The 19,601-nt window shown below is 42.3% G+C and overlaps 1 protein-coding gene across 4 annotated transcripts in view; it reads left to right on the top strand.

The window, feature by feature from the left end:
• Positions 1-11,181, top strand: part of LOC140194529 (coiled-coil domain-containing protein 68-like) — a 102,906-nt gene extending 91,725 nt beyond the window's left edge. For all 4 annotated transcript variants that reach the window (XM_072251739.1, XM_072251741.1, XM_072251738.1 and 1 more), the window contains 2 exons: positions 8,671-8,747; positions 10,569-11,181. In XM_072251739.1, the coding sequence (XP_072107840.1) occupies positions 8,671-8,747; positions 10,569-10,653 (162 nt within the window). In that variant the 3' untranslated portion in view covers positions 10,654-11,181. The remainder of the gene's footprint in view (positions 1-8,670; positions 8,748-10,568) is intronic.
• The last annotated feature ends 8,420 nt before the right edge of the window (positions 11,182-19,601 follow it).

Genomic DNA, 19,601 nt, shown 5'->3' with positions numbered 1-19,601 from the left:
AGTTTCTAGAAAAATACAGATGTAACTGCACCATAATTACTGAAAAATTAACTGAACAATGCATGTATATAGGCAACTATATAAAAATACAAACAAGCGTACAAGAAAAGTAACAATGCTACGTCCCGGTCCAACAGTTAACATTGCTTATGTGACATACACATAGTTCTTAAGCAAAGAAAATTACTCCTGTCTCTGCAAATGTAGCCTGGTGCAGATCAATGTGATTATGCAGATTCTTAGTTTGGTGTCGACTAGATTGACTGAAGTTAGGATTAAGCAGAGTAGCTATTGTGGGAGCTGCCATTGTGTGAGTGGACCAGTGTTGCAGTGGGGAGTTGAAGCTTTGGCTCATTGAGCCTAGGAGAAATTTAGGCCGTATGTAGATTTTTTAAAAAAAATAGTTATTCTTTCTTTCTTTTTTTACATTTAGAGCAGTGGGGATATCAGGCAGGATAGTGGAATGCTCTTCTTGCAAGATGTGGGAAAGCAGGGAGACATCTGATGTCTCTGACGACTACACCTGCAAGAAGTGAGTCCAGCTGCAGCTTTTCTCAGACCGTGCTAAGGAACTGGAGCTGGAACAGGATGAAATCCAGATCATTCAGGAGGCTGGAGTGTTGATAGACAAGACATACAGAGAGGTATACAGTTACTATCAAGGTGCAGGACACAGACAACTCGATGACTGTCAGGAGGGTGAAAGTGGATAGGCAGCCAGTGCAGAGTACCCCGTGGCCATTCCACTCAACAACAGGTATAGTGCTGTAGATACTGGTGAGTTGTGCCTGGAATGCACTGCCTGGGGGGGGGGGGGGGGGGTGATAGAGGCAGGTACATTAGGGACATATAGATAGGCACCTGAATGTGTGGAAAATGGAAGGATATGAATATTAAACAGGCAGAGGGGGTTAGTTACAGTAGGTTGCCTATTTGATTAGTAATTTAATTAGATTGGAACAACTTTGTGGTTCGATGTTGCAGTGCTGTACTGTTCAATATTCTTTGTATTATCAAAATACATACAGTACTGTGTAAATGTCTTAGGGACATATATATATAGCGAGGTAGCACAGTACTCTATTTGGAGAGGAGAGTAAGTTTATGAATCTGGCGGGAGTAAAGGACATTGGGAATGGTGAGTGGGAGTGCCGTGGGAGGGGTATGTGACAAGCAGCAGAGAAGAAGTTCCAGGGGCAGGGAGTGTGGTGCTGGCCTGAGATATCAGCCCTGGGATACCAAGCAAGGACATTTGATTCCAAACAATTGATTTATTCATCATTACAGAATGTCTCTCTGGGGCTTCCTGCTCCCTCGTCTCTTCCTTCCCCTTTTCCCAGCCATGATTCCAGTCTCCCTGCCCCCTTCCCACTCTCCGTCCACAATAAGGGCCCGTATCAGAATCAGGTTTATCATTTCTCACTTATATCATGAAATTTGTTTTTTTTTATTGTGGCAGCAGTACTGTGCGATAGTTGGAAATCCCCCTCTAAGTCACTCATCATTCTGACTTGAAAACATATCACCATTCCTTCATTGCTGCTGGGTCAAAATCATGGAATTCCCTCCCTATCAGCACTGTGGGTGTATCTACACCCCAGGAACTGCAGCGGTTCAAGAAGGCAGCGCATCACCACCTTCTCAAGGGCAACCAGGGATGGGCAATGAAAGCTGGCTTAGCTGGCGACCCCCACATCCCATAAATGAATAAATTAAAAAATACATGATTACTACAGTACTGTGCAAAAGTCTTACGTACCCTAGTTGTATACAATTTATGCACCTAAGACTTTTTGCACAGTACTGTACATGTCACTATATACTACCTTGAAATTAATTTTCTTGCAAAACTTTTATAGAGAAGTACAGCACAGGAGCAGGCCATTTGGCCCACAATGTTGTGCTGAACAAGCGAAAAAGCAAATCAAGAACACCCAAACACCAATCCTTCTTACCTACGCTATGTCCACACCCCTCCATGTTCCTTACCTATCCATATGCCTATCCAAACGTCTCTTAAAAACCTCCAATGTATTTACCTCTACCACCATACCAGGCAGTGCATTCCAGGCACCCACCACTCTGAGTTAAAAACGTAACCCTCATACTGCCCTTGAACCTACTCCCTCTCACCCCCAATTCATGCCCTCATACCCTCTGGTAATGGAAAGTTCAACCTTGGGAACAGATATTCCATGCCTTCTCTATCTATGCCTCTCATAATCTTATAAACCTCAATTAAACCTCTCAGCCTCAGGCGTTTCAGAGAAAACAACCCAAGTTCATCCAGTCTCTCATGATAGCATGCACAGTAGAACAAAGAAACACAATAGAACAATGAAAAACTACACACAAAGACAAACAGTCAACCCATGTGCAAAACACCAAGACTTAAGATGCCTTTCCTCTCGTGTAGAGGAAATAATAATAAATTTCAGGTCACCAGGAAATGAAGGAGACAATAAGACTGACATTACTAACTGACAGGACTACGACTCTATAATTCTATGAAATATGGTTGTTCTCTGCTAGTATTTCCAAAGGAGAAGCTTAGGATGCAATGATTCACAGAGTGACACACAAAGGAAGGCTGCAATCTGTACATGCTCTATCAACAGGACAAACTCACTGATTTTTGGGAAAGCCATTTGACGTTTTGTAATAGACAGTAATAAATTTATTGATGTTTTGAGAAAAATGCAGCAGAAATCGATAACATTTCCAGCTGATTTGATATTGCAAACACACTTTACTTTAAATCAATAATTCTGAGTCTTCATGATTCTTGTTTATGAGTATTGAGCCAATTTACACAACAGATGGCTGCTAATTCTATTATTTTCTGGATGTATAACCTTGTCTTCCTTCCATGGTTTGTCGGTTTCTAATATATGACAGCAATTTCAGTCTTTCATCTTAAGCACTTCCGTCATTGTCTTTGACATCACTAATTTCTTTTGTCATCCTGAAAGCTTCAACATAACTTACATTGGTATGGAACACCAGTGCCCAAGAACAGAAAAGCCTTCAACAAGTAGTAGATACAACCCAGTCCATCACAGGCAAAGCCCTCCCCACCAATGAGCACATATCCAAGGAGCCCTGCCACAAGGAAGCAGCCTCCATCATCAAGGAACCCAACCATCCAGGCCATGCTTTTTTCTCACTGCTGCCATCAGGGAGAAGGTACAGGAGCCTCACGGCTTACACCACCAGGTTCAGCAAAAGTTACTTCCTTTTAACCATCAGGCTCCTGAACCAGTGTCCATAACTTCACTCACCCCAACACTGAACTGATTCCACAACCTATGGACTCACTTTCAAGGGCCCTACAACTCATGTCCTCAGTATTATTTATCTGTTTGTTTGCTTATTTATTTATTTTGTATTTGCATACTTTGTCTTTTTTGCACGTTGTTTGTCATTCATGTCTGTGTGTCGTTTTTCATTGGTTCTATGATATTTCTTTGTCCTACTGTGAATACCTGTAAGAAAATGAATCTCAGGGTGATATGGTAACATATGTAACCTCCAGGGTAGTAATCTCCAGATTACTCCCTGTGCCAAGGGCTAGTGCAGGTAGGAATGGGATGATGACCTGGATAAATGAGTGGTTGCGGAGATGGTGCAGGAGGCAGGGTTTCAAGTTCTTCGATCATTGGAACCTTTTCTGGAGAAGGAGTGACCTGTCCAAGAGGAGCAGGTTGCACCTGAACTGGAGGGGAACCAATATCCTGGCCAGGAGGTTTGCTGACGCTACTTGGGAGAGTTTAAATTAGTTTTCAGGGGGCTGGGAATCGAAGCCCCAGGTCAGTAAGGGAATGGATTGGACAGTAAAGCAGATGTCAGGGAAAGTACTGAAAGGCAAAATTGAAATAACAGGTATGGTGGGTTGGATAATTTGAAGTGTAAATATTTTAATGCTCTGAGTATTATCGGTAAGGGTGATGAACTTGGATCATGAATCAATATATACAACTACGATGTTGTAGCCATTACTGAAACTTGGTTGAGAGAGGGACATGAATGGGTGATTAATGTACCAGGTTTTCAATGTTTCAGAAAAGATAGAGGAGGAGTGAAACATAGGGAGGGCTTGCACTGCTAATCAGGGACAATATCACAGCTGCACTCAGGGGAGACATAATAGAGGGGTCAGACACTGAGTCCATTTGAGTGGAACTCAGGAATAGGAGGGGTGCATTCACACTGATAGAATTGTACTACAGACACCCCAATAGCCATTGGGTTGTTGTCATGGGGGATTTTAACTTCCTTAATATAAACTGGGATCTCCTTAGTGTAAGGGGTTTCGATGGAGCAGAATGTGTTAAGTGTATCCAAAAAGGTTTCTTACATCAATATGTGGATGCTCCAACGAATGGAGGGGCCATACTGGAGCTGGTGTTGGGTAATGACCCTGGCCAGGTGATTGACCTCTCAGTGGGTGAAAAGTTAGGGAACAGAAATCACAACTCAACTTTCAGGATAGCTATAGATAAGGATAATTATGGTCCTTGTGGAAGAGTTTTAAATTGGAATAGGGCAAATTATAAGGTCATTAGGCAGGAACGAAGAAGCATTAATTGTAAACACTTTTTTCTGGCAAGTCCATATCTGTCATACGGAGGATGTTTAAAGATCAATTATACAGAGTACGAGAAAGGTACGTTCCTGTTAGAACGAAGGACGAGGATGGAAAGATAAGAGAATCTTGGATGTCCAGAGAGGTGATGAATGTAGTAAAGATGAAAAAGGAAAGGTATACAAAGCTTTGGAAGCACATGAGGAGTATTAAGGAGCCAGAAAAGAACTGAAGAAGGGGAATTGGAAAGCCAGGAGGGGCCATGGAAAGTCCTTGGAAAGTAAGATTAAGGTGAATCCCAAGGCAAACTACACATACATCAGGAGCAAGAGGATAACTAGGTTGAGACCATTCAAGGATAAAGGGGGGACCATTAGCTTGAACATGGAGAATATGAGTGAGGTACTTAATGAGTACTTTGCTTCAGTATTTACCAAGGAAAAGGGTATGATGCACCAGGAGATCAGTGCTGAGTGTATAAATATGTTAGGGTGTTTAGAGCTCAAGAAGGAGGAAGTATTGAGCCTTCTAATGAGTATTAAGGATTTACCCCAGGTTATTGAAGGAGGCAAGAGACAAGATTTCTAGGCCCTCCCGAGCCACAGCCAAGGTCCCGGAGGACTGGTGAGTGGCTAATATTATACCTCTATTTAAGGAGAGAACATGGGAAAATTCTGGGAATTATAGACTGGTGAGCATCATATCAGTTGCAGGGAAATTACTGGAGAAACTTCTTAGGATATATTTACATTTGGAAACCCACAGCCTAATTAGGGAGAGTCAGCATGGCTTTGTGTGCGGCAGATCGTGTCTTACCAACTTGAATGAAATTTTTGACAAGGTGACGAGAGAGATTGATGAGGGTAAGGCAGTGGATGTTGTCTACATTAGTGAGGTGTTTGACAAAATCCCTCATGGGAAGCTCATCCAGAAGATTAAGATGCATGGGGTCTGCAGTGACATGGCTGTTTGGATTTAGAACTAGCTTGTGAAAAGAAGACAGAGTAGTGGTTGAAGGGACTTACGCAGGTTGTATTTAGTGGAGTTATATAGGGATCTGTTCTGGGACCTCTGCTCTCTTTGATGTTTGTAATCACCTGGATGAAAATGTAGATGGGTGGGTTAACAAATTTGTGGATGATAACAAGGTTGGTGGAGTTGTGGATAGTGTAGAAGACTAGCAAAGAATACAGCACAACATAGAACAGTTGCAGATATGGGTTGAGAAATGGCAGATGGAGTTTAACCAATGTAAATGTGAGGTGTTGCACCTTGGTAGGGCAAATGCAAGGAGACAGTACACTGTTAAGGGCAAGATCCTTAACAGTGTTGCTAAGCAGAGAGATCTTGGGGTCCAACTTCATAGCTCCTTGAAAGTGGTTACACAGGTCGATAAGATGGTTAAGAAGGTTTATGCAATGCTTGCTCTTATGAGTCGAGGCATTGAGTTCAAATGTCAGGAGGTTATATTGCAACTTTATAAAACTCTGGATAGACCAAGTCTGGATTACTATGGACAGTTCTGGTTACCCCACTTAAGGAAGGATGTTGAGGCTTTGGAATGTGCAGAAGAAGTTAACCAGAATGCTGCTTGGTTTAGAGGGCTTGTGCTATCATGAGATGCTGGATAAATTTGAGTTGTTTTCTGGAGGCTGAGGGGAAATCTGATAGAGGTTTACAAGATTGTGAGATGCATAGATAAAGTAGACAGAGAGTATCTTTTCCCCAGGGCTGAAATCTCTAATATCAGAGGGCATTCATTGAAGGTGAGAGAGGGTAGGTTCAAGGTCGATGTGAAGGTTAAGTTTTTTACTCAGAGAGTGGTGGATGCCCGGAATGCACTGTCTGATATGGTGGTAGAGGCAAATACATTAGAGGCTTTTAAGAGACGTTTGGATAGGCACATGGATGTAAGGAAGATGGAGGGATATGGACATGGTGTAGGTAGGAGGGATTAGTGTTTGGGTGATTTTTAGATATGCTTTTTAGCTGGTTTGGCACAACATTGTGGGCCAAATGACCTGTGCTGTACTGATTGATATTCTATGTTCTATGTTTTATACATTGATAAAAGAAATTTGCTTTGAACATATTGAATTACTAATTACTAAATTCATGGCACGGTACTGGGTGGCATATTCATACAGTAGGACGGCACGGTAACATTGCGGTTAGTAGAATCAGTTTACAACGCCAGCAGTCACTGATCTGGGTTCAATTCCTGCCACTGCCTGTAAGGAGTTTGTATGTGTAACAGCATGGGTTCCTCCTGGTTGAACCCATGTGTACTCAATGGGCCAAATGGCCTAATTTTGTTCCAGTGTCTTACAGTATGGTCGTATATGTGCTCCTGTTTCCTCCCACAATGTAAAGATGTACATGTTAGCATTAGTGAGTTGTGGGCAGCTATGTTGGCACTGGAAGCACGAAGACACTTGTGGGCTGCCGTCAGCACAATCCTTGCTGATTTGATTTGACCCAAATGACACATTTCACTATATGTGACAAACTGTGCTAATCTTTATCTTTAACCTTTAAAACCATTAAGCTCTCAAGAATGGCTATTTGACTCTTTCCTTTCTTGTTTAATTGACTGCAAGCATATTTTACTGATTTTGAAAAGTGAAACGCTGTGGATACTGTAAATACCCAGCCACTTAGCAAGTGTTAGAGTCAATGTTTCTGGACAGTGAAAGGTTCTGATGAAGGATTATTAAACTGAAACACCAAACCTACTTCTCCCTCCATGGACACTGATTGGCACGCAGAACATTCATTCCTTTGTTTTAGACCATTTGACCATTAGACATAGGAGCAGTATTTGGCCAATCAGCCCATCAAGTCTGCTCTGCCATTCCATCATGGTTGATTTATTATCTCTTTCAATCCCCTTCTCCAGCCTTCACCCATAGCCTTTGACAACCTTACTAGTGAAGAACCTAACGACCTCTGCTTTAAAGATATTCAGCTGTCTCCACAGCCATCTGTAGCAATGAATTCTACAAATTCACCACCGTCTGGCTAAAGAAATTTCTCCTCATTTCTGTTCCAAAGGATTCTTTTCTAAAGTTGTGCTCTCTGGTCCAAGAATCTGCACAATTGGAAACATTTTCTCCACGTCTACTCTATCTAGGTCTTTCAAAATTCAGGTTCAAGTTTGTGGTCATTCAACCATTCTCTGGCCTTCAACCAGTAACATTTAACACCCTGACCAATCAAGACCCTATTGAACTCTGCTTCCAATATACCCAATGACACAGCCTCCACAGATTCACCAACCCCTGGCTAAAGAAATTGTTCCTCATCCCTGTTCTGAAGGAATGTCCCTCTATTCTGAGACAGTGCCCTTGGGTCCTACTATTCCAGAATAGTACTGGAAACATCCTTTCCATGTCCACTCTATCTATGCCTTTCAAAACTCGAGTTCAAGTTTATTGTTACTCAACCATACACATGTATAGAGCTAAACAAGCATAATTCCTCTGTGGCCTAGGTGCAAAGCACAGTACATACAGTCACACACAGCACATATAGTTACAATACAGCACATACAGACACAAAATCATGTTAAGACCATACGACCATAAGATATAGGAGCAGAATTAGGTTATTGGTCCATCATGTCTGCTCTACCATTTCATCATGGCTAATCCATTTTTCCTCTCAGTCCCATTGTCCTGTTCTTCCCGTATCCCTTCATGCCCTGACCAATCAAGAATCTATCAACCTCTAGTATATTTAAGGCAATGAATTGCCTTAAATACTTGATCTCCATAACTGCCTGGGGCAATAAATTCCACAGATTTACCACTCTCTGGCTAAAGAAATTATGTTAACAGGATGTTAGTAGGTTTCAATGAGACACACCCCCATTTATTCCAAAATTTTATTCCAGATTATTCTTCAACTCAATATCTAACTGGCAACTTAACAATGAGCTACAGCTCTGTGATAATCCTTCTGCTAATATAACACGTGCGTTCTAAATAGAACAGACCGCCTCCTATTGGTTTAGCTGTGGAATACGGAATTGCTCACCAGAACACAATGTGATTTATCATTTCTAACTGTATATTTACCAACAGAATAGTCGCCTCAAATATAAAGTTGAAGTTGTCTCTGAAAACCAGAAGGAAAATAATTCACCAGTGAACTCCGCAAGGTAGGATCTTCCATAAGATTATCGTTCGTTTGTTCTGTGCCATTGTATAACATGGGCGATCATGGTCTATCCACAACCATGATTGTTCTAGGCAAACTTTTCTAAGAAGTGGTTTGCCACTGTACTCTTATTTTCATCTTTCCTGATTGTTGTTTTGCTGATGAAGCTTCGTGTGGTAGTTTATGTAGAGCAGAGGACTGTTCCTTCTATCTTCACCAGCAGATTCTTCCCCTCAACCACAGTGAATTACTGCTCCCCCACTATACTTGTTCATGAAATTGGTCAAGAGTCAACAATTTTGATCACCGTCATCATTATGAGCCATGTAGTATGACGTGGGCAATCATGGTCTATCCATAACCGTGATTGTTCTTGGCAAATTTTTTCTACAAAAGTGGTTTGCCATTGCCTTCTTCTGGGCAGTGGCTTTATAAGAAGGGTGATGCCAGACATTATCAATACTCTTCAGAGTTTGTCTGCCTGGGATCAGCAGTTGCATAACCTGGACTTGTGATATGCACCGACTTCTCATATGACCTGCTCCCATGGCTTCATGTGACCCTGATTGCCGGGGTGGGGGGGAGGGGGGAGCTAAGCAGGTGCTACACTTTGCCCAAGGGTGACCAGCAGGCTAGCCGAGGAAAGGAGTGACCTACACCTCCTTTGGTAGAGATGTATCTGAACCCACTACCCCTGTAACAATATAGTATTGCAATTAAATCATTTCTTAGAGGGGGGAAGACATAAGTGGGGTAAATTAAATGCATTCATGTACATTGCGCCAACTGTTGATAAGTGTACTTTGTGCAATAGCAGATGTGAATGACAAACTATTTAAATATAAACAGACAAAAGTATCATGGTAGTATAGCAGTTGGCATAAAGCTTTACAGTGCCACCTCTTGGAAGGGTTTAATTAAAAACCGTGCCATCTTCTGGCTGTGGGAAGGCTAGCATACCGGTTAGCATACTGTGTTACAGAACCAGCGATCAGAAAATTGGAGTTCAGTTCCCGCCACTGTCTTTAAGGAGTTTGTTTCCTCTGGTTTCTTCCCACAGTCCAAAGATGTACAGACTAGGGTTAGTGTGTTGTGGGGATGCTAGGTTGACATCAGAAGCATGGTGACCCTTGCAGACTGTCCCCAGCACATCCTGAGACTGTGTTGGTCATCGACACAAACTATGCATTTCACTCTCTTCCGATATACATGTGACATATAAAGCTAAGCTTCAAAATCTTTAAAATAAATAGAATACAAAGAAATTGTTTGAAGATTGGAGATTGTCAAAGGATTCCAAGAGAATTTAGATGAGGCAAAGTACATCTGTTACTTTGAATCTTAAACATTACAGATTAGCTTTATTTATCACATATGCATTGAAACATACAGTGAAATGCGTCGTTTCCTTCAATTCACATTATCAAGGATTGTGCTGGGAAGCCCAAAGATGTCACCACACTTCCAGCTCTAACATAACATGCCCACAATCATCAACTCTAACCCATGCACCTTTTGGAATGTGGGAGGAAACTGCAGCACCTGGAGGAAACCCGTGCAGTCACGGAGAGAACGTACAAACTCCTCATAGACAGCAGCAGGAACTGGCGCCCAACCTTACAGCTGGAATTGTAAAGGTTTGTATGAACCGTAGCACTTCCCATGCAGCCCACAAGGAAGGGAATTGAACATAATCTTTAATTTAAAATTCATGTGACTGGTAGCAGGACCAGACTTTTACATCAAGAAACCCATTAAATTTCATGAATGTTCATGTCAGCCATTTAATTCTTTTCTAACTTTTGCACTGCTTTGATTCCAGCCCTCGTCCCAAAACTGCTTACACGCTCAATAGAAACAAAACCCCTTACCAGATGCTGATGAATTGGAAAAAGGCAAGTGTGTGACCATGGGTTAACCAGCTCCATATCACAGGACGTTCACCACAGAGGGAATCCTCACAGGAGAGAATTGTTGCCACCGCACACAACCACCCACTAGCTTCTCAGGGGCCAGCTAATTCAGAAACTGCCAGAAAATAAAGTGCAGAATGACATTTGTCTGAAACTGGGTGCGTACAGAGAAATTAAAGACCACTTGAGCTCCGAGGTTTTTAAAATACTATAATCTGTCAAGAAACTATGTGATAGGGAAGAAAATTACTGAGGAGAACATTTGAGTGATCAAATGAAAACCCCTCAGAAGCACAGGACTATAAAATTTACACGTAATTCTTGTTAATGTTCAGCTCTGGAAAAGATTTCAGCAACGCGAGCATTTGAAATGTCTAACAAACATATCACCTACTGCTTTACAGAATACGGCCATTCCATAGGAATAATATGTAGTTTAAATATTTACTGCATGCTCATTTTGATTATAAATAGGGAAAATGAGCAGTATATGTGTGTACAAACTGATTTGTTTGTTTTAAATAAAACTATTTAATTGTCTCTCATTGCCTGTTCTTTGTGGATCAAAGGAAAACTGGAAGATGGTATTTGGGGAACACACACAAAATGCTGGAGGAACTCAACAGCATCTAGAAAAACAAACAAACCATTGATGTTTTGGGCTGAGGCCCTTTATCAGGACTGGAAGAGAAAGAGGAAGATATAAAAACGGAAGGTGGGGGAAGGTGGGGTAGGGTGGGGGGATGAGGACAAGCTAGAAGGTAAAGCCAAGTGGGTGGGGGAGAGGGCAATGAAGTAAAAAGCTGAGAGTTGATAAGGCCAAAAGAGGTAAAGGGCTGAAGAAGAAGGAATCTGACGGGAGAGGAGAGTGGACAGAGGGAAGGAGGAGGAGAAGCAGCAGGGGGAAATGATAGACAGGTGAGGAGAAGAGATGAGGTAGTAGGGGGGACAGAGTGTGGAATTGAAGGAGAGGGAAGGGGGAGGGAAAAAGTTACCAGAAGTTGGAGAAATCAATGTTCATGCCATCAGATTGGAGGCTACCCAGATGGAATATGAGGTACTGCTCCTCCAACCTGAGAGTGGCTCATCGTGGTAGTAGAGGAGCCCATGGACTGACTTGTCTATAAGACCATAAGATATAGGAGTAGAATTAAGCCATTTGGCCCATCGAGTCTGCTCTGCCATTTCATCATGTCTGATCCATTTCTCTCTCAGCCCCAATCTTCTGACTCTGGTCCTAGACTCCCCCACCAAAGGGAGCATCCTCTCCTCATCCATTCTATGTGGGCTTTTCACTATTTGATAGGGTTCAATGACATCCCCCCTCATTCTTCTGAATTTCAGTGAATACAGCCCCAGAACCATCAAGTAACCTTTTCATTCCCAGAATCATTCTTGTGAACCTCCTCTGAAATCTCTCCAGTGTCAGCACATCCTCTCTTAGATGAGGGACCCAAAACTGCTCACAATACTCCAAGTGAATGTCGGAATAGGAATGGGGATTGGAAATTCAATGGTTTAGCACTGGAAAAGGTAGTGTAGTGGTTAGCACAATGCTTTACAGTACAGGTGACCTGGGTTCAATTCCCACCACCATCTGTGAGAAGTTTGTATGTGCTCCTCGAACAGCAAGGGCTTCCTCCGGGTGCTTTGGTTTCCTCCCACAATCCAAAGACATACTGGTTGGTAGGTTAATTGGTCATTGTAAATTATCCCGTGATTAGGCAAGGATTAAATCAGAGGATTTTTGGCGAGTGTGGCTTGAAAGGCCGGAAGGGCCTATTTCACGCTGTATCTCAATAAATAAATATATTAGATCATTGAAAATCCTACTTTTGTTGATGGAGTGAAAATGCTCAACAAAGTGGTTCCCTCAATCTACATCGGTTCTCACCAATATAGAACAGGCCACATCAGAAACATTGGGTACAATAGCTCATACTTGCCAACACCCCTCTTAGACACAATATATTTTCCAGTACCCACAAAGTGTAAAAACATGTCTACCATATGAGGAAAATGATTCTGCTTTAAATTTTTATTTGTCTTTAAACCTAGCTTACACAGTACCTGTGTGCTGTACAGCAGCTTCTTAATCAATGTGATCCTAGTTTTTAGTAAGAGTTAAAATATCTGACAGCAAAAGCTTTAAGTCCCCATGTGTAACAATGTTCAAGAGGTTTCTATTTTTTGTGAGTATGTGATTCACTGCATTGAAGCCTCTTTCAACAAGGTAGAAGGATGGAAATGCAATGAACAGCAGTTTGGTTCTTCTCCAAAGACCACAAAACTTTGTATGACAGTGTAGCCACATACCACAAAAGCCAACATTTTTGAAAAGCATTTTTGCTGCTTCATCTTTCTGAATTTTGTTAATTTCTTCTTGCAAGCTCTCTTCCTGTTCTTCCACCTTGCAAAGAAATGGGTTACTTACCTAGTCCAGAATTTTCTAGATTGTTCAAATCCTTGAATTGAATCTGAAAATCCTTCTTCAGTGACTGCAGGTGTAAGCAATACTCCTGGAAATCACCGTCTGTGAAAGAGAGTGCCATACTTTCCATTCAGGGAAATTGTGAGAACATTCTTCTCACAATGTTTTGCTCATATATTTCCAATCTTCTGATAAGAGTGGACATTGCACTTCTTGCCTGGATTAAATTGAAATTCTCACCCTACAGTTTCATTATTAGAATCTTCATTTTGTCAGACAGGTTGTTTAGGAAGTTCAATCTTGTTTCCCTAGCCCTTGTTGGCTTTGAACAAAAATTCAACCAGTGTCAAAAAGATCGAAGCAATGTTTTAAGCAGCAGCCTTTTGATGGCCAACACATTTCAATGTGAAGAAGCAAGCTTTCAAACATTTCGTCGTTATCTTGGCACAACTGGTGAAATAATTTGCTATTTAGTGGATGAGCTTTAATTTTGTTGATAGCAGATATTACAAAAGTCATGCTTGAAAAAAGTAGATGGCTGAGGTTTTTGGCCTGTATTGTGCTGTAGGTTTTCTATGTTTCTATGTTTCTAAATTGCTATGCAGGTTAGTAGGGTTAAAAAGATGTATGGTGTACTGGCCTCCAATAGTCAGAGGATTAAGCTCAAAAGCCATGAGGTTATGTTTCAGCTCTACAAAACGCTGATTAGACTACTCTTGGAATGAAGTGTTTAGCTCTGGTCTCCTTATTACAGGAAGGAGTGGAAGCTTTAGAGAAGGTGCAGAGGAGATATACCAGATTCTGCCTGGATTAGAGAGCTTTCCTTATGAGGATATTTTGAGTGAGTGTATGCATAACCAGGACTTGTGATATCCACTGGTTGCTCATATATCCCATCCACCACGTGCTCCCATGGCTTCACGTGATCCTGATCAGTCATGGGGGGGGGGGCAGTGACTCAGCAGGTGCTACACCTTGGCCAAGGGTGACCTTGGGACTAGCCGAGGGAAGGAACACCTTACACCTCCTTTGGTAGTGATGTATCTCCACCCCGCCACCCATAGGGAAAGCTCAGTGCACATGAACCATAAAGTTTATGAGCTAAACTGCGAGGTCAAGAGTTCATTCATACAAGAGATCTGTTCAAAGAGTACAATAAAAGGGCAGGGGTGTGGGAGGTAGAAGCCGTCCTTAAGCCTGATGGCACCTGCTTTCGAGCTTTTGTATCTTCTGCCCAGTTGGAGTGAGGACAAGAGAATATGTCTGGGGTTGGTAGGGTCTTTGATCCCTGAGGCAGTGAGAAGACTAGACTGAGTCCATGGAGGGGAGGTTGGTTTCTGTGGTGTACTGAACTGTGTCCAGAAGTCTCTGCAGTTTCTTGAAGAACAGTTGCCAGATCAACCCGTGACAGAATATTTTTCAGTGAAAAAAGTTGATAAGCATTGATGGTGATGTGCCAAGTTTGCTGAGCAAGTAGAGGGATTGGGTGAGCTTTCCTGGCTGTAGCATCCACATGTTTGAACCAGGTCAGGCTGTTGATGATGTTCATTCCTAGGAACTTGAAGGAGCTGATTATCGACTTCAGGAGAAGGAAACCAGAGGTCCAGGAGTGCGTCTTCATCAGAGGATCAGAAGCGGAAAGGGGCAGCAACCTTAACTTCCTTGGTGTTATTATCTTGGGGGAAGTATCCTCAGCCCAGCACGTAGAAAGCATGCCAGTGCCTCTATTTTCTTAGGAGTTTGAAAAGATTCGACACGACATCTTAAACTTTGATAAACTTCTATAGATTTGTAGTGGATGGTATATTGACTGGCTGCATCATAGTCTGGTATAGATACACCAATGCCCTTGAACCAAAAATTCTGAAGATAGTCGTACATCACAGGTAAAGCCCTCCCCACCAGTGACCACACCTACATGAGTGCTGTCACAGCCAAACAGCATCCATCATCTCAACCCCCAGCACTCAGAGCTTGCTCTCTTCTCACTGCTGCCATCAGTAAGAAGGTACAAGAGCCTCAGGACTCACACCACCAGGTTCAGGAACAGTTACTATCCCTCTTCCATTGGGCTCTTGAACCAAAGGGGATCATTTCAATCAAACTTCACTTGCCGCATCATTGAGATGTTCCAACAACCGATGGATTCACTTTCAAGGTCTCTTCATCTCATGCCCTAAATATCTATTGCATTACAATTATTATTATTATTTCTTTCTTTCTGTATTTGCACAATTTGTTGTCTTTTGTACTGTAGTTGAACACCCAAGTTGGTATAGTCTTACATTAATTCTATAGATTTGTTGAGTATGCCCACAAGAAAATTAATCTTAGAGTTGTATATGGTGATATATATGAATTTTGATAATGAATTTACTTTGAAGTTTTGAACTTTGAGCTCTCAACCCTCACAAGCACAACGTCATTTTTGTTAACAGGAGCAAGTGCACCACAGTCCTTCCTGAAGTTAATGACTGGATTGTAATGAAGGTAAAGTAATCCAGCAGGAGTGTTGATGTCACAAGTGCAGAAGGACAAGGGGGGTGTTGGTAGTTAGGGAGAGGAGCTCAGCAGTCCATCAATATCCACATGGAGATCACAGCTCTGAGTCTGAGTGTATCCATGCCAGTTGTGTTGCTCAGTTAGCGAATCCCATTTGCCTGTATTTAGCCATAGCCCTCTTCACCTCCCTGATCCATATACTCACCCAGATGACTTGCGTCAGAGTCGTGACACATTGGGGTCAAAAGCTGAGGCAGCTGACGATTTCAATGAAGTGAGGATGCTTTCTGAAGATTAAAGATTTCTAAAGATTAGTATTGCTTGTCAAATGTATATCAATATGTCATTTACATGTACAACCAACACAGCCCAAGGATGTGCTGAGGGCTGCCTGCAAGCGTAGCATGCCCACAACTTAGTAACGTAGTGGTTAGTACATTGGCTTTACAGTTCTAGTGATCAACGTCCAGGGTTTGTTCCCACCCTGTCTGTATGAGTTTGTGCATTCTCCTCATGACTGTGTGGGTTTCCTTCCACATTCCAAATGTTAAGGTTAAGGTTAATGAGTTGTGGGTTTTGGAAGCGTGGCCAGTCTTGCGGACTGTCCCCAGACTTGCGGACTGTCCCCAGAATCTTCAGACTGGTCATTGATGCAACATGACGTATATCACCGTATGTTTTGATGTTTCAATGCATCTTTGAAAAATAAATAAATCTAATCTAACCGGTATATCTCTGGAATGTGGGAGGAAATATGGGTTGGAACACATGTGGTCATGGGAGAATGAATAAATTCCCTACGGACAGCAGCAGCAAATTGAACCTGTGTCACTGGGTGATACAAAGAGTAACACTAACTGATACACTATTCTTTGATCTGTGTTCTGTGTTGAAGCAATGAGTTTCTTCACACATTACAACAAATGATGGGACTCATAAAATGTCAAACTGATGCCCCAGCAGGAGATTTTAAATCATGTTTGATTCATTACTTTCAGCATGATGTACTCTGGTTCAAACAGTCAGGTAGATTGAAACCTTTTGATCCAGGATATGTCAGCGAGAAACTAAAGGACACTGTGCACTTTAATAACATTGCCATGTGTAGTGTATGCCCTGGGAAATAATACCTTGCACCAGCAAGTGCTTCATCTCATCTTCTAATGGACAGACATCCTCAGAAAGCCAGAGCAAGTATTTTGAAATATTTGTAGAATGCTTTATCGATATGATTTACACATTAAACAAGGATATGCTAACATGTCAAGCATCTGATCACATTTGTCTAATGTTCATAGTATTTCAAGCAGTGATAGGTTTTTCCTTACATATTTGAAAGTAAAACATTGGCACACAGTACATGTCATTTAGCCCAACAGCGTGATCAGGGTGGAGCTTAGGAGACGATGGCACCTAACGGCGACTCCTTTGTTTGCATCTTCGGAAACAGCTTTATTTCTATCTTTAATATCTCTGTTTTTCCCTTTCAGGGTTCTTTCAAAGACCCTGACCTGCAGTTACACACTGACTTTGGTTCTTTGCGGGAGCCGGACCCACTCTTGGGGTCTCATGAGTAGCAGCTATTCGATATTCCAAGGATGTTGTCTGGAAGACTAGCGCACCTTCAGGGTTCCGGGATTTTGTGGCTCCGAAGGTGGGTGGACTTGAGGTCAGTGCCTCCGCAGGAAACAGGTGTGCCGTGGGAGTACGCAGAAGGTTGAAAGCAGTGAGCCCAGAGACCCAAGTTCATTGGGCAGAGAGCTCAGATAAAGCGACGCAACAGACTTTTAACAACATAAATCAGCAAGTTGTTTGTGATGTCTCCCCTCTCACCGTGAAACGGGGACACCTCTTTTTTCCTTATTTGGGAGCGAGAGAGAGAGAGAACCTGTGGTATGTCAAATTACCAGGTGAAAGAGTAGTCATTGGGGGACTGCAAGTCTGTGTCTTTATTGATATGCTTTGCTGCACACTTGAGAGCTCGGTGGGGGGGGGGGGGGGGGTGCCGATGCTTTTTTTGCTGGTGGGGAGGGAGGATCATTGCTTTTCTGCTGCTTACACATGGGAGGGGGGAGCTTTGGGGTTCTAAGATTTAACTGTCATTCATTCTTTGGGGCACTCATCTGTTTTCATGGATGTTTGCGAAGAAAAAGAATTTCAGGATAACCTACTCTTTGATCAGTCTAACCCTCCCCTTCCCACATACCCTCCATTTTCCTATCATCCATGTTCCTATCTCTTAAATGTCTCTAATTTCTGGCTCTACCACCACCCTTGGCAAGGCATTCCATGCGCCCACCACTCTCTGTGTAAAAATCTAACACCCCCTCACTTTCCTCCAATCACTCTAAAATGATAAGACCATAAGACATTGGGGCAGAACTAGGCTATTCAGCCCATCAAGTCTGCTCTGCCATTTCATCACAGCTGATCCATTTTCCCTCTCAACCCCATTTACCTGGCTCCTCCCCATAACCTTTCACATCCTGACGAATCAAGAGCCTTTCAATCTCTGCCCTAAATACATCCAATAACCTGGCCTGTGAGTGTGGAATGAGCTGCCAGCAGAAATTACGGATGCAGATCTGATTTCAACACTTAGGCGGAATCTTAATAAGTACGTGGCTATGGAGGTCCATGGTCCAGGTACAGGTTGATGGAACTAGGCAGTTTAATTGTTTGGCACGGACTAGATGGTCCAAAGGGACTGTTTCTGTATTGTAGTGTGCTATAGTTCTATGATTCTAATAAAGGCTTCACATTACTTTTCCTAATTCCTCAACAGTAGCTGTTACTGATCCTGGTGGTGTGGGTCTTCAGGCTGTCCAATGGTAGCAGCGAGAAGATGGCATGGACCAGATGGTAGGGATCTGTAGTGAGGGATGCCAGTTTCCTGAGGCACTGCCTCATAGAGATGCTTAGAAACATGAGTTACATAGCAGAATAATAGCTCACCATGGACTAGATGTGCCAAATGGTCGGTTTCTGTGCAATCTTCGGACAGCAATATGTTGTAGTCAGTAGGTCATTAGGTCATAAGAGCCTAGTAACCTTCGAATTAGACACTGGAGTTTGCCGTTTAGTCCTTCACTTCAGCCAAAGGGTGGAGAATCTGTGGAATTTGTTGCCACAGAAGGCTGTAGTAGCCATGTCAATTGGTGTATTTAAGGCAGACTTTGATAGGTTCTTGATTGCTATTTATGGGAAGAATGTGGGAGAGTGTAGTTGACAGGAAAAAATTGCAATGATTGAACAGCAGAGCAGACTCAATGGGCTGAATGGCCTAATTCCACTCCTATGATTTGTGGTCCTATGATCTTCGAGTCTGTTCTGTCATTCATAAACATCATAACTTATTTCTATCTGGTATCATAGGACCATAAGACATAGGAGCCATCAATCATTTTCATGAACCTCCTTTGAACCCTCTCCAGTGGCAACACATCCTTTCCAAGTTAAGGGGCCCAAAACCGCTCACAATACCCCAAGTGAGGCTTCACTGGTGCTTTATAAAGCCTCAACATTACATCCTTGCTTTTATATTCGTATACAGTTCTTATATCTTAACCCTTTCATTCCCTGAATATTTTTTGTGACTCTCTTCTGGACCCTCTCCATTATTATCACATTGCTTCTTGGGTAAGGGGCTCAAAACTGCCCATAGTACTCCAAGTGCAGTCTGACCGATGCTTTATAAAGCCTCAGCATTACACCTTTGCTCCAGAGTAGAATTAAGCTATTCAGCTCATCCAGTCTTTTCCATACCTGACACCACGGTAGCATAGTGTTTGGCCCAATGCTATTACAGCTTGGGACATTCAATTCTGTCGCTGTTCTTTAGGGAGTCTCTGTACATCCTCCCCTTGGAGTGAGGGTCCTCTCCTTTCCTCCCACAGTCCAATAACCTTTGACATCCTTACAACAACATTCTGTGCATCATCACTAACCAGAAATCAAGCAACACTGTAACAAAGAGGTTTAGGATAAAACTATTTTTATTTCTTTTCAT

This window comes from Mobula birostris, chromosome 3 (assembly GCF_030028105.1).
Source record: "Mobula birostris isolate sMobBir1 chromosome 3, sMobBir1.hap1, whole genome shotgun sequence".
Taxonomy (NCBI): Eukaryota; Metazoa; Chordata; class Chondrichthyes; order Myliobatiformes; family Myliobatidae; genus Mobula; species Mobula birostris.
Note: the sequence above shows the minus strand (reverse complement) of the source record. Positions and strands in the feature narration are given on the sequence as shown.